The sequence below is a fragment of the Sitophilus oryzae genome, unplaced genomic scaffold (genome assembly GCF_002938485.1).
Source record: "Sitophilus oryzae breed Bouriz unplaced genomic scaffold, Soryzae_2.0 scaffold_482_pilon_pilon, whole genome shotgun sequence".
Taxonomy (NCBI): Eukaryota; Metazoa; Arthropoda; class Insecta; order Coleoptera; family Curculionidae; genus Sitophilus; species Sitophilus oryzae.
Genome location: NW_022147065.1, coordinates 289,292 through 304,443, shown reverse-complemented (window position 1 = coordinate 304,443; position 15,152 = coordinate 289,292). Strand labels below are relative to the sequence as shown.

The following is a 15,152-nucleotide window of genomic DNA, read 5'->3' as shown; positions in this document are numbered from 1 at the left end:
GTATTCAATTGTTTTTGGTCACTTCCTGTTTCACCGGAAATGACTACTACTTTTGATTTTTAAATGGCACCCCGGTATATTTTTACTTTATTCGATAGAAAATGATATTCTGAATACAATGACGTATCATATGTCAAGTTTTGACATTCACGCTTAATAAAAAATCGTATTTTCAATTTCAATCTAGAATGCCATGACTATGTTAAAAACACTAATTATTAATCAAGGAGCCTTGGAAAAATAGATTTGATCGTCTAATGTTTTTAGTGTCTTGTCCTGGTCAGTTAAAAAATGCCCAAATCGTATTTTTAATCATATCTCAATTTTTTCAAATGGAACGAGGGTGGCTCATTAGCATATTTGGAGAAGGCATTTTTTTACGAATAATTTCATACCACACACTTGGTATTTCAAGTCAAATTTTCGTTAGGAACCGCAAGCTATAATTTCAAATAAACCCTATGCGAAAATGTCAAAAGTTGACATGTGATATGTCATTCTATTCAGAGTGTTATTTTCTATCGAATAAAGTAAAAAAAATACCGAGGGTGCCATTTAAAAATCAAAAATTGTAGTCATTTCCGGTGAAACAGGAAGTGACCGAAAACAATTCAATACGTCAGTTAATCCCAATTTATGTCATATACTAACATACCAAATCTCGTTTTTTATCTGAAAAAATAAAAACGTTATAGGGGGTGAGCCACTTTTGAGACGCACCCGATATATGTCCAAGTTTACAGAATAATAATATTTATTCTGTAAACTATGACAGTAGTGACTGTAAGTAGAGGGAGATGGCCGATTCACCATCCTCCTCAAATGTGCAGAAAGCGACGTCATGTGACGTGAATCAGCTGAAAACATGCAAAATACGCTAATAAACAATAATAAAAAGTTTTAAACAGGAAACGCTTTAAAACAGAAATATACGAGTTTGAACAAAAAATTAACAGGTCTTTTGTTGTTAAGCTAAAAAGCTGTTCACAGCAGTTCGAAATCTGCACATTGAGGAGAATGGTGATTCGGCCATCTTCTTCTACTACCGTAGTACTTCGTCTGATCGGCACTTAGTAAAGGCTGATTCATGGTACACCGTGACGGGCCGGGGCCGTGCGACGGTGAAGGCACGGCCAAACATTGTCAAATGTTATTTATACTTATGCATTCATGCTAAGCCGAGCACGGGCCGAGCTTCGCCGGAACGCGTCCGTGCCCCGTCCGAGAAATGTCGGTGTACATTTTTCCTCGGATCCGCTACGGTCCGGCCCCGTTGCGGCAAACATAATGAGTCGCCCGGGCTAAATACTTCGTTCGTCTACGGGCCTATAGCGACTGTTTACCAGCAGTGTTGCCGCACCCAACTTTTAGCGCGTACCACATAAACTAAAAATGTACCACTTTGGTACAATTTTTTAAAGCACAACAAAATACATCTGCAAATGACTTTAACCGTTTTGGTCGCTGTGAATTTCTTCATAAATTTCTACATAAAAAAAACTTCCTTGAGAAAGACACAAATCGAGACGAAAAACATGAAATAGAAATTCAGAAAACCCAATTATAAGTATGTATAGGTTGAAGAAATCTAAGTAATTCTAATACTACACACAATACTTGGAAAACTTAAATTTTATTAAAAAAAACGCAAATATAGAAGCATGTTAGAAACAGTAAATTTTCAAGTTTTTTCTTCGGGTTATTTAATATAGGCAACGCTATGGACATTACAACGTTTATAATACGTCGTTAATTAATGCGGATTATCTCCGAATGGTATCGGTAAGCGCGTTTAATGCAATATCAACGACAATAATTATTAAATATCTATTCATTTTCGGTGCGCGTGGGAAATAATTATTCTACCAAATTATCCTGGATTTGAAAATGTAGTACCACTGTACCAAATAGAATTAAAAGTATCAAATTTGGTACAAATGTACCACTGCGGCAATACTGTTTTCTAGAATATAATCGGCACGGACATAATCCCAGTTGTCCACTCGGTGTAGCATATATTGAAGGCCCGGACGTGGCCCGGTGTCTACTGCACGGAACGTGCCCGGCTCGGGTACGGCCCGGTGTACCATGAATCAGCCTTAACGCGGAGTGACTGCACTAAACTTACTCTGTCTCTTGCCGTCGAAATCTGATCATTATTGCTGTTCCAAGTCTCTTTGCATTTATTTTTTATTTATTTTTATACTATCATAATCCCCAGTTACTGAATAAAATGGCTTAATATTGTTTTCTTAAAATATTTATCTAGTTACAAAAATCAAATACAATCCAAGAATAACATAATATAGTAAAGCAAAGTAATTTTAAATAGCAATTTTCGTTGACAAATATTGCTAGTGTGTAGAATAGCTACAATCTAGTGATATTTTGATAGACAATGGCAAATGTATGTATCTAAACTAAGCGCTGACCACATCCGTTCACAGCGCAGAAATTGTGTTTACATTACATTTATAGTATTAAAGGTAAGAATCGATTTCATAATAAATTTAATGGGGCTAAATGGCTAAATATAGAGGTACGTGGGAATTCGCATGCTAACTATCAGTATACGTGTATTCGTCTTACTGTATTATGTATAGAGTGTTTAAAGAAATACATTTATGGTACAAAGAATTAGGCATTTATCACAAACACTACATAACAAACTAGTAAGAAGGTGTGTAGGGTACCGGCTTCTGTAAACTGGAGCTAGCTGCTGGCTGGAGCATATCCATCGGAGCAGCGGCATTTTTATTCCCAAATAAAAATTCAAAGCCGCGATACACGAGTTAGCGTGACGCAAAGGTCGCCAAGCGTCACAAAAATGGTAACGATCTTGGAGCGTCTTAACTCTTGTTCTATGAGAGCTAGGGGGCTGAAACTCGGAGTGTAGATCTTTTCATATTCATATATATTATCAATTTTTATATATATTATCAATGGCGAAAAAATCGTCCGATTTAATCGGTCTTTGAAGCGTCCTAACTTGGGCCCTATGTGAGCTAGGGGGTTGAAAGTCGGAATGTAAATGTGGGTCAAAGAGTCCAATCTTTTCATGATATTCTGACGACGTTTAGTGCACTACGAAACTCCATCATCAATGAATCAAATCAAAATATCGTCCGATTTAAATCAAATTTGGTACGTCGATAGATTGAACCAAGGCCGACTTGACCATGTACGACACGTGTCACTATGACAGTAAGTTTTTACGTAAGAAACCTTAAAAGTTGATATGGTCCGATCGCGACCAAATTTGGTGGATGGCTATGTGAGCGACGGTGCACACGGTCCCACCCTGCAAAGTTAGATACGACGTTTCGTTTACATTGTCATCAGATTGGGACTAAGGATTTGATATTGAAGAAACATGTGGATCGATTTCGGCATAATTGGGGACGGGCTACAGGATGCCGCCCTCGACGTTTCAATCCTATATAGCCTCTAAATGGACGAAATTATCAGGATTTTTCTTAATTATGGCTCAATTGAAATCAAACTCGGCACGTGGATAGAGGTATACCCGAATAGAGTCCTGAGACGGACAGACTGACAGACGGGCAGACGGACAGACAGATAGAGAGAAGTAAGAAGTTTTACTTCAAATATGCGCACATAGTGCACACACATTTTTTTTATGTAAATTGTGTGATATAATAACCGACAGGCAATGAAAAGCCTTTAACGTAATCAATTTGTACCACTTCTAAATAGATGCTACTAAAAAGAAAGGCATTTTACCAGAATTTCATGTGACCGACAGAGATAACGTTGAAGGATGTTGAAGGAACATCGCCGCGAACATCGATGTTGACCTTATAGACCAAAGATTTTAAATAATTCGCATATTATTAATTTTATGGAATCAATCAATTAACGAATTTATGGGAAAACTATAAAATAATAACTTTATTTGTTTCAATAAATTGAGTTTAACCTAACCACCTCTAGGAGTCTAACTTAATCTCGTATCTTGAGTTTTGATGATCGGTGGATATATACTTTCGATATTTAAGAACTTAGAAAAACAAGTTTTTTAGAAGCTTGTGAAACTTCTAGAAGTGCCTTTGAATTTTGATTTAACTTAATTTTTGTAATAACTCATCTTTGACAAAAGCTATTATGTGTTTGGTTTGGTTTAAATTTAGTTCTCTATCTCCGATATCAGTCGTACCAAAATTTATGGCACAAATGGTTGTTGACTCAGCGCACTCAATGACGAGGTGGAATTTCTTCCCCACAGGAACTGCATTCGCCTTTGTTTCTTAATTTCACTTTACTGCGGTGTTCATTGAAGAGGCAGTGTCCTATTAAAAACACCGTGACAATCCGAAGATTGTTCTTACTTAATTAACAAAAAAAATTTTTGGTTTTTCTAAATATCTTCGAATTGGGGGACCCCATCGGTGTGTTACTCACTGTCGAATGAATTGTGTGAAAAAAAGTGAAACAAGGGCAGAGACAAGCGAATAAGTTCATACTAGAACATTCGCAAAAATTCATGGCAGAGTTGATAAGCAAAGACAGAAAGACAGTCAAAGCTGTAGTACTGGTTAACAAGGCATTGTAAGCTGAATAGGCATCTAAAGCTAATGTGATTGACGGACAAAGCCATGTGCAGGTTCTGTTAACCTGAAGAAGAAACGACAGAACACATTTTATACCGGTGACAAATGTGCGATTCTCGGTAATGGGCTAAGATACGATAAGCCATAGGCCACTGACAGAGAGTATCTATGTGGTATCTATAAGGGGGGTTCAGTCTCCAGGTTGCTAGAATTTGTGAAAAAGATAGGACTGGAGAATGTAACCTAAGAATCAGGAGAAGACCACAATAGATCTGAAAATAAAAAATAATTTCAAGTCTTTAAAAAGCTTTTTACAGTACAAACTACAAAAAACACGAATTTTAGGAGCCAGACAAATCACAAAATTTGATATTGGCCGTAGAGGTTGATTACGCGTCCCCTCTCTTTCCTTGTTTAAGGTCGAAATTATAGAATTTTTATTATCGATAATTCATAAACAATGAAAAGGATGGTACGGCTGTACTCGACTTGGCGATTAGCTACTTTACTACTTTTTGGTGTAATATTTATTTTTCTATATCCGTTCGTGTTTAAAAATCATCAACAAATCATATAAAAATGTACTTTTAAGAAAAATGGGTAAACTTACTGGTGAGTCACATCTTGATAGTTCTCTTGCGTGCAGAGGTGCACCGTTTTTCTGCGACGTCGAAAAGACGCACCGATTGCAGTTCGTGATTTGCTCCCCCTAGAACCCATCAAAAACTTAAATTCTCTCTAATAACTAACGTCTCTATTACTAACATATTTTACAATAATTGTAAAATTTGGCATTAATTGCATTAATTAATTATTAATGCCATTATAAATTATAAAGAAATTACTAAATCGATGATGACATTGTTTGAAATTAACGTTCAATTTGTTATTCCCTGTTTGTATTTTCCTAAATAAATGATTCAAATCAATCGACAGTTGAAAGAATAATCGTTAGATTTCAGCCAATAGAAATGTTACCAGTATTATAAATTATGAAGATATTTGTGACATGGTATTTTGATAATTTATTTAAATGGTTATTAATTAAAACATTTTTTATATATTTAGTTAAAGAGTAATACTTTTCGTCTTTTCGTACGTTAGTAACAATATAGTAACTAATAAGGACGTATTAATTTTTGATATCGCAAAACAACATAAGAATTCTGATGCCTGCTTTGTTTAATATTGATTTAAGAAATAGTAAATATTTTTATATCTTTTTGTCTTAAAAGTTCTGTTGGGGGGGATTGCACTTTACATTCATTCATGATGCATTCAGCAGGCTATGGACTAGCCTTAACATGATGGAATTTAACCATATAGAATTTCTCGAGGCAGTATTAAAAACATGAAGACAGCGAGACTTCGGCGAGGATTGTCTGACCACCTTAAGTTTTTCTGATGATAGTAGATGAAGAAAATATATCAGAATGGTGATTGGAAATTAAATTAGAAAAAAAGCAAATTTTAAGTGTTTATAAATGCCAAAAAATCTGAAACATAAGTTAAAACGTATAAATGTTTATTTAAAGAAGGACTCAATATCGAAGGTAGAAAGCAAAGCAATTGATTGGATCACTGAAGTTAATATGGTGGGATAAAAATATTTCCATAAGACCGGGCCTCTCACCTCTCGCGGGATAATCTCAACTCTGCTCCGGCAAGGAGAAAACAAAGCCTGGATGGAAAGTCATCCAGCACCAGCACCGAGAGGCAAGCAGTGACGTATCACCAGTTTTACCGCTATTGCTGAACAAATGAAAATGGCGGTGCTGCCAAAAGATTACCCAGAGATTGCACCGACCACCGATCAGCAAACGGTTCTACAAGAGGCAATACTGAACGAAGCAGCAGCTTTGGTTGTCTTGACTTGAGGGTAATTATATTGATTTAAGTAATTTTACTGACTTAACTTACAGATCATCATGATTTAAGTCGAAAATATAGACTTAAGTCATAAAAAAGACTTATATAACGTTATATTGATTTATGTCTTTACAAAAATGACTTGACAAAAAAGACTTAATACTTAAATCATTTGAACTTTATGGTGAATTTGACTTAAAACTTAAATCATTTTGATTTTAGAAATGACTTAAGACTTAAAACTTAAGTCTTTTTAAAATTGACTTGTTGCAGCTCTGTCTATAACAAAGATAAAGTTAACTTCTTTATCTTTGTTATGGTGTATGTTTTTGTTTTGTTTTTGGTGTATTAAATACTTTGCTCGTCTCTGTTTAGAAATCTTACATGATTACTATGATTATTAATATTAAAAAGGATAGTATAAGCATAAAAATATTAGTAACTTACTGGTGCATCATATCTTGATCGTTTTCTTGTGTGCAAAGGTGAATGGTTTTTCTGCGACGAAATGACACACCGATTGCAAGTCGCGATTTGCTTCCTTTCGAACCCATCAAAGAAAGCTGAAGGCTGAAGCCTCTATTACGACTCGTATTTCTTAGCGTTATTGTCATTATTAATTATTAAGAAATGTTAAAATCGATGCGACCGGAAATTAGCGCTCAATTTGCTATTTCCCATTTGGATTTTCTCAAATAAATAATTCAAGTCAATCGATAGAAGAATAGTCGTTAGATATTAACCAATAAAAAAATGTTAGCAATATTATAGAGATTTTTTGTGAAATTAATTTTAAATCGTGATATTATTTTTTTAGAAATACCTGTCAGAAAAGTTTTTTTTTCAATTTTAAGGATTTTACAAATTTTGAATGGCACAAACATAATCCACAGGTCTGACTTGCTCGTTAGTGTATAAACGGGCACCTTAAAATTTTTGATGTATTACATCCGCCTCACGGGTACCTCAGCCGAAGACAAGCTCCTCGACTCTGAAAGGCACGGAGCCGGAAAGCCAAATATTGGCCACACCCCAAACGTGAAAGGCGAGTAAAATAAAACAGAAAAAATATTATCAAAAACGTATTAAGTTCAATATATTTTTTTCAGTGGGTCGATTTTAATGTTTTTTTTTTAAATATAACTAACTTATTTGACTTTTTAGTGTCTCTTTCTAAATTAAAAAAGAAAGTTCCCATCTGTCAATTAATACGAGGGAAAACAAAATCTCGATATTTTGATTTTTGAAACACCTTATGGAATATCTTAAGACAGCAGGGAATTTAAAAATACCGACCTTTCTTGATAATTTGTATTTTTTTGGTTCATCTCAATAGCTTTATTTTTGTTGGAGATATTCGCTTTTGAAGAAGACGCTAATATTTCTTCGTAATTTTTACATCAAAACCGTGCCTTTACTTTTGGGCTCGATTAAGTTGGCCCCCCACCAAAATTTTCGTACCTTTTTTATGCCATAATTTTGCACATATTTTGCACAATTTTGCACAGGTGTTTTCAATTTTAACAGGTTGCACAGGTGTTTTCAGTTATTAACATGTGTTAGTGGGGGTCCAATTTAACGCTAGCCCCCCCCCCCAATTTTTTCAAAACTTTCATTATGTTAATTCGAAGCATGATTTTTGCAACTTGCAAACTCCCATTTAGAAGATATAGAGCTTAGAGAAAATGGTGATAGCCCCCCCACCCCCCCACTAATTTTTCATTAACTTTTAATACGCCAATCGAAAGCTTGATTTTTGCACAATTTTGCACACACAATTCCAATTATTGCACAGCTACCCTAAAAGAGATAAGACGATTTGAAAAAATGTCGGTAGCTCCCCACTAAACTTTTTGCAACTTTTAATATACCAATCGAAAGCGTGATTTTTGCAAAATTTTGCACAACCAATTCCAATTTTTGCACATTTACTCTAAAAGATATAATGCGATTAGAAAAAACGTCGGTAGCCCCCCCACCTAACTTTTTGCAACTTTCAATATGCCAATCGAAAGCATGGTTTTTGCACAATTTTGCACAACCAATTCCAATTTTTGCACAGCTATCCTAAAAGAGATAAGACGATTTAAAAAAATGTCGGTTGCCCCCCCACCAAGCTTTTTTGCAACTTTTAATACGCCAATCGAAAGCTTGATTTTTGCACAATTTTGCACACACAATTCCAATTATTGCACAGCTACCCTAAAAGAAATAAGACGATTTGAAAAAACGTATTAAATGTCGGTAGCCCCCCCCCCTCAACTAAACTTTTTGCAACTTTTAATATACCAATCGAAAGCGTGATTCTTGCACAACTTTGCACAACCAATTCCAATTTTTGCACAGTTACTCTAAAAGATATAATGCGATTAGAAAAAACGTCGGTAGCCCTCCCACCAAACTTTTTGCAACTTTCAATATGCCAATTGAAAACATGATTTTTGCACAATTTTGCACAACCAATTCCAATTTTTGCACAGCTATCCTAAAAGAGATAAGACGATTTGAAAAAATGTCAGTTGCCCCCCCCCCTACTAAGCTTTTTGCAACTTTTAATACGCCAATCGAAAGCTTGATTTTTGCACAATTTTGCACACACAATTCCAATTATTGCACAGCTACCCTAAAAGAAATAAGACGATTTGAAAAAATGTATTAAATGTCGGTAGCCCCCCCCAAATAAACTTTTTGCAACTTTTAATATACCAATCGAAAGCGTTATTTTTGTACAATTTTGCACAACCAATTCCAATTTTTGCACATCTACCCTAAAAGAGATAATGCGATTAGAAAAAACGTCGGTAGCCCCCCCACCAAACTTTTTGCAACTTTCAATACGCCAATCGAAAGCGTGAATTTTGCACAATTTTGCACAACCAATGCCAATTTTTGTACAACTATCCTAAAAGACATAAGGCGATTTTTAGTTTTTTTTATGTTTTTATAATATTAAACTATAAAAGACATGTTAACTACGACACCGAACGTATTCTTATAGGATTTGCTGTTGGCACAATGTTTAATTTTTTTTATTATTTTATTTTTTTATGATGTTATATAAATACTTTATAATGTTTTATTATTTTTAATTTATTTTTATTACTTTTTTAATATTGTTACATGAAAGGTTTACATTTTATAGGTAATGTTTATTTTTTATGTTTTTATAATGTTAAAATGAAATAAAGTTTTATGTGTTACGCACTGTAGTATTTATATGGTTTCACTTAATTTTGCAGACATGTTAAAACTATGACACCGAGAGTAGGTATTCTTATAGGATTTGCTAGTGGCACAATAATATAATAAAAATTGTAACCCTCTGGCCCGGCTTTTTCAAATCGCCTTATCTCTTTTAGGGTAGCTGTGCAAAAATTGGAATTGGTTGTGCAAAAATCACGCTTTCGAATGTCATATTAAAAGTTGCAAAAACTTTAGTGGGGGGGGGGGGGTTACCGACATTTTTTTCTAACCGCATTATCTCTTTTAGCGCAGCTGTGCAAAAATTGGAATTGTGTGTGTAAAATTGTGCAAAAATCAAGCTTTCGATTGGCATATTGAAAGTTGCAAAAAGTTTGGTGGGGGCTCTATCTTCTAAATGGGAGTTGTGCAAAAATTGGCATAGGCTGTGCAAAATTGTGCAAAAGTCATGCTTCGAATTAACATAATGAAAGTTTTGAAAAAAATAGGGGGGCTAGCGTTAAGTTGGCAAAAATTGAAAATGCCTATGCAAAATTGTGCAAAATATGTGAAAAATTATGACATAAAAAAAGTACGAAAATTTTGGTGCGGGGGGGGTGCAACTTAATCGGGCCTTACTTTTGATCCTAGTTAATAGACCTAATAAGTTGCGGTCCCGAAGCACGTCTTCTTGACATAAGATTTGCTTCGTTTAATCTTCTTCTTGTCTGTTCATTTACATACAAGGTGACAATTTGAAAACGAACAGTATTTAATATTACCTCTACCGATGATAGTATGAAAATTTGGAGAAATACGTCAATTTACATATGAAGGGGGACAATTTTTGAGGCATATGTTGTGTTATTTTCAACCCTTTGACCCCCAGGGCACCTACCACTCAAAAATTTGAATGGCAACCCCTATTTCTTTTACCATTTTTGTGTTCCTTATAAAATTCTCAAAAAAATAATGCAGTTTATGTAGAATTCTATAAGAAACACAAAAATGGTAAAAGAAATAGGGGTTGCTATTTAAAATTTTAGGGGTAGGTGCCCTGGGGGTCAAGGGGTTGAAAGTAACACGACAACAAAGGCCTCAAAAATTGTCCCTCTTGATATGTAAATTGACGTGTTTCGCCAAATTTTCATACTATCATCGGTAGAGGCAATATTAAATACTGTTCGTTTTCAAAATTGTCACCCTGTATACGGCCCTTAGGTGTAATTCGTTACAAAGTTGAACAGCTGACAAACGGCGGTTTCTTAGCGATAAACTTACAATAAACCAATCGTCTTTATTCGAAGTTCTCATACGAAGGTGCCTGGACGTCTAGCATATGAACTTGTCTCGAGGAAGCGACTGCATTGTACTTGGTGCACACCTAATTCTATTAGCGACATAATATTGATCTCTATCATCTTCAATTAAAGCAATTATAGCGATACAATTTCTGGACGTAAGACTATCTCTGCTAGAGTAGCTAAAATTTTTCGATAACAGCGACATTACATTAATCATAAACACTATTTCAAAAGTCTGTTGACTGTGAACTGTGACCAAAAGCAAACATGGTGTTAATATAAAAATTACGAAAAAGCATTTTTCTCAAAATGTCAGTAATAAAGAAGTTTTTCCTCTTGTAAAGACAATCCGGGGACATACTGTGTATACTAATAATAAGTTAATATATCTAAAAAGTGTAGATTCAATTAAATAATATGGGTGTAATACCTGTGTTCTCCCATGTTCAAGACATCTTAATATGATTATTATTGAAAGCAATTTGGTATTAAAAATGTAGAGCACTTTCAACAACAATACCGTATTAAATAAAAAAATTAAATTTGTTTTAATTTGCCTTAAAAAGGATATACTGCAAATTGGTACCAGTGAGAATCCTGTTCAAACGGGATCAGTTTGGAGGGGTCTAGTCGATGATGGAAACAAATCTAGTAGCCACAGTTCCAACTGCTACTTTGTCGTTGTTTTACATTATATTATGTATAGGTATTGTTTGAACAATATTGTTAGAAGCTAATTGTTACTCATGAATGCCAATTTTATTTAGTATATGAAGGCTTCAACAGACTCTCAATTATTGATTGACTATTGAGATGTCTGCACTTAAAAGGCCTTCTGTTCGACAATTTATGTATTTATTTATTTGCTTTTTTTTTGGTAACACATATGTATTGTATTAATATTTTGTTACTATAAACTAATATTATTAGTAGTACTACTTATTGAATAAACTCTAGTTAAAGAATTTTACCCATCAGTTTCAGCTTATTCAACCATTTCCAATTATGGTGTAGCCTCCCTCACATATTTAGAAACTCTGTTTGTAGTTGAGCCCAATGTTGTCTATTACTGGCTATGCAGACCCAAATTATCCGTGCTAATTTCCTAATATCAAGGTCCCATCTCAAGTTCGGTCTTCTTCTAAGTCTTTGAATTCCTAGTTGGTACTATGTTGTAATAATTTCTGTAGTCTATCTGTTGTCCGTCCTTCTTGTCAGGTGTCCTGCTCATTGCTACTTAAGAGATTTGAGTCTGTGGATGACATCTATTACTATTACCTGGGTCTTTTGTCGTATCCACTCTATTCTTTTGCGGTCTCTATATTAGCTATTCCTATAATATGGCATATTTCGTTTCATTGAGCGTTGTGCGACCTGCAGTTTCCTTATGACATCCCTTTTAAGTGTCCAAGTTTCGTATACATAGGTCATGACAGGTAGTATGCATTGGTCGAATATTTTGTTCTTTAGATAAAGTGGCATTTAAAAAAAAATCGCAATTTATTAATGAAATAAACAGTGGCGGCTTGTGGGTAAAAAATTAGGTGAAGAGTTAATTTTTTTAAATTGTGCCGCATTTTTTTAAATTGTGCAACATTTTTTAAAATGTTATTTGAAAAATTTTTGCTGCATTCACCATTTTGTCAACTTTTTTTTTGTTATTATTTATACACTAATATCTATCATATTTTCGTTTTAGTTTGGGCTAAAACGCATTAAGTAAAAAGAGATACAACCAGTTTTCGATCAACACATTATTTTGCATTCCAGTGAAAATGTAATTAAATTTAAATTAAATATAATAAACATTATATACAGTGTCCACCATAAAGTTGGATTCATATATGGACGTTTTTTTTATATTATTATAGTTTTAAAAAATCTTTTTGTGGCAATCATTTCTGCTTTGAAAACAACTTAAAATGCACCAAGCTAAAGTTGACAGCTAACATCTGGGAGCTGTCAAATACAAAATATTTAAAGTAAAATTTTTAAAAAATGGTTAAATTATTATTATTTTAAAAAAAGTGACTAACAAAATTATGTTTCAACTTTGACTTGGTGCATTTTAAGTTGTTTTTAAAGCAGAATTGATAGCCACAAAAAGTTTTTTTTAAAACTCTAATACAAAAAAAAAACGTCCATATGGATCCAACTTTATGGCGAACACTGTAATTATTGAATGGCTTCCCCGAAAAATATTTTGTAACCGACATTTTTCTCAAAATAGAGATTTCAGTGAAATAAGGTTGTAATTTTCATAGGTATAGCGTTTTTCACTGAAATTTCGATATTGAAAATAATTTTTGTACCTAAATCAGCTCAATTTTTCTGTTCTTTCATTTAATTAATTAATTATATTCACATTAAAGCCTATTTAAACGAATATTTTCATTAAAATTAAGCTTATAGAGTCTAACCAAAGATATTTAAAACAACCTAACCGAGTTTAAATCTTTTATCTTTGAGTCTAACGTTTTTTTTTCTAAAGCATCGGCTATTGTATTTTATTTTTTTTTAATTTTTTAGCATTAACTGATATTTTAAATGTTCTGCAGAATCCCCGTGTTTATGCAAAGATCTTAGTACGAGAGCTAGCAACGTCGGAAAAACAAGTATTTTAGGACGTCTGGCTCTTTGATATATCTTTTACTATGCTCTCTAGAACAGCATGCGGCCCGTCTGGGTGCTGGTAAACGTTGCGTTCCCTACTGCGCATTGAAAGAAGATCCTATATTTTTATTAGTCCTTTAAATTCTAGTATTGAATATAAATCGAACATGTCTCCATAGCGCAGTGCGTAGAGTATCTGACCACGAACCGATGATTCAGAGTTCGAATCCGGGTCAGGAGAAAGACTTTTTTATTTTATTTTCGTTTATATTCTAATAGTAAAGTATTAAATATTTGGTTTTTTTTAATTACCAGAATTATTTAATACTTTACTATCAGAATATAAACGAAAATAAAATAAAAAAGTTTTTGACCTGACCCGGATTCGAACCCTGAATCATCGGTTCGTGGTCGGAAACTCTACGCCACTACGCTATTATATATATACGTCAATTTCACGCATGATTCTCAACTGTCATCAGATTTATACTACAGCGTCGTGGAGTGACGGGACGACAGATAAAATTGACAGAACGACGTTAAATACATTATACACCTTAAGGTGAGTTTATATGCATCATTTATATTCACCTTAAGACTCTTAAGAGCGCTTGCACATACACTGGCAAAATATGTGCCGGTGCCGGAGTCGATTGCAATATAAATAAATTGGCTCCTTCACATATACTCCGATCCGAAAAATTAGTCTGTCTGGCAGTATAGGCTGAACTAAAGATAAAACCAACTTACTAAAAGCCATTTGCGTCATCACCGCAAGACAGCGCGGAAAGTTCTATCAACTTCAACCGGTTTATATCTACCGGAACCGGAGTGAGATAGATATAATGACGGTCTCTTTCGCCTATGACGCTCCTGGCTTTTAGTCAGTTGGTTTTATCTTTACTATAGAATTAAATACAACTGTAGGAAGGTGTGAAAAAAATGAAAAAACCGGCGCCGATTTTGCCGGTGTGTGTGCAACTGTCATGTGTCGTCCGTTGTCGTTTTTAAGCAATTCCATTGGTTTATTTTAAAAATGACAGGTCGTATTTCATCGTGGTTGGAGAAGCCGACCGACGCGATGGCGAAGCGTCGGACGACGACGCTTACGGATGCATATAAACTCATACTTAATTATGGAGTGACGGAACGACGGATACACATGACAGATGCATTTATCATGCATCTGTCATGAGTTTATAGGTACTCAAAGGGTACTCACCTTAATAAAAAATTACCTACACCTTTTTTAACTGTCAAAATCAAAGCCAACTTCAAAAATATTCCGAGTGTTTTGCACATATGATAAAACTAAATTAAATATACATATCGACGGTCACAGTGCAGTACTTCGTATCATTTTTGATACGATTTTCCAGGAAATCCAGAAAACACCTAATTTTTCGTTAAAATATTACTTTTTCCCAAATGAATTATTATCTTCTATTAGCTGAAATATCAATACTATATTGCCAAATAAAATATTTTGAATTATTTTTGTGAAAATATTGCAAAAAATAAACAATATAATTTTATTAAAAAAAATCATACTCCTGCATCTCCCGCACTGTGACCCTCGATATATGTATATATGTATTAAAAAAAATACTAGTGC

General features: G+C 34.1%; 1 protein-coding gene across 1 annotated transcript in view; it reads right to left on the bottom strand.

Moving 5' to 3' along the window:
• LOC115886294 (transmembrane protein 189) overlaps window positions 1-6,913 on the bottom strand; it is a 53,381-nt gene extending 46,468 nt beyond the window's left edge. Inside the window, exon 1 of the mRNA XM_030905382.1 lies at window positions 6,888-6,913. Within this exon, the coding sequence (XP_030761242.1) occupies window positions 6,888-6,898 (11 nt within the window). The 5' untranslated portion in view covers window positions 6,899-6,913. The remainder of the gene's footprint in view (window positions 1-6,887) is intronic.
• Between the last annotated feature and the right edge of the window lie 8,239 nt (window positions 6,914-15,152).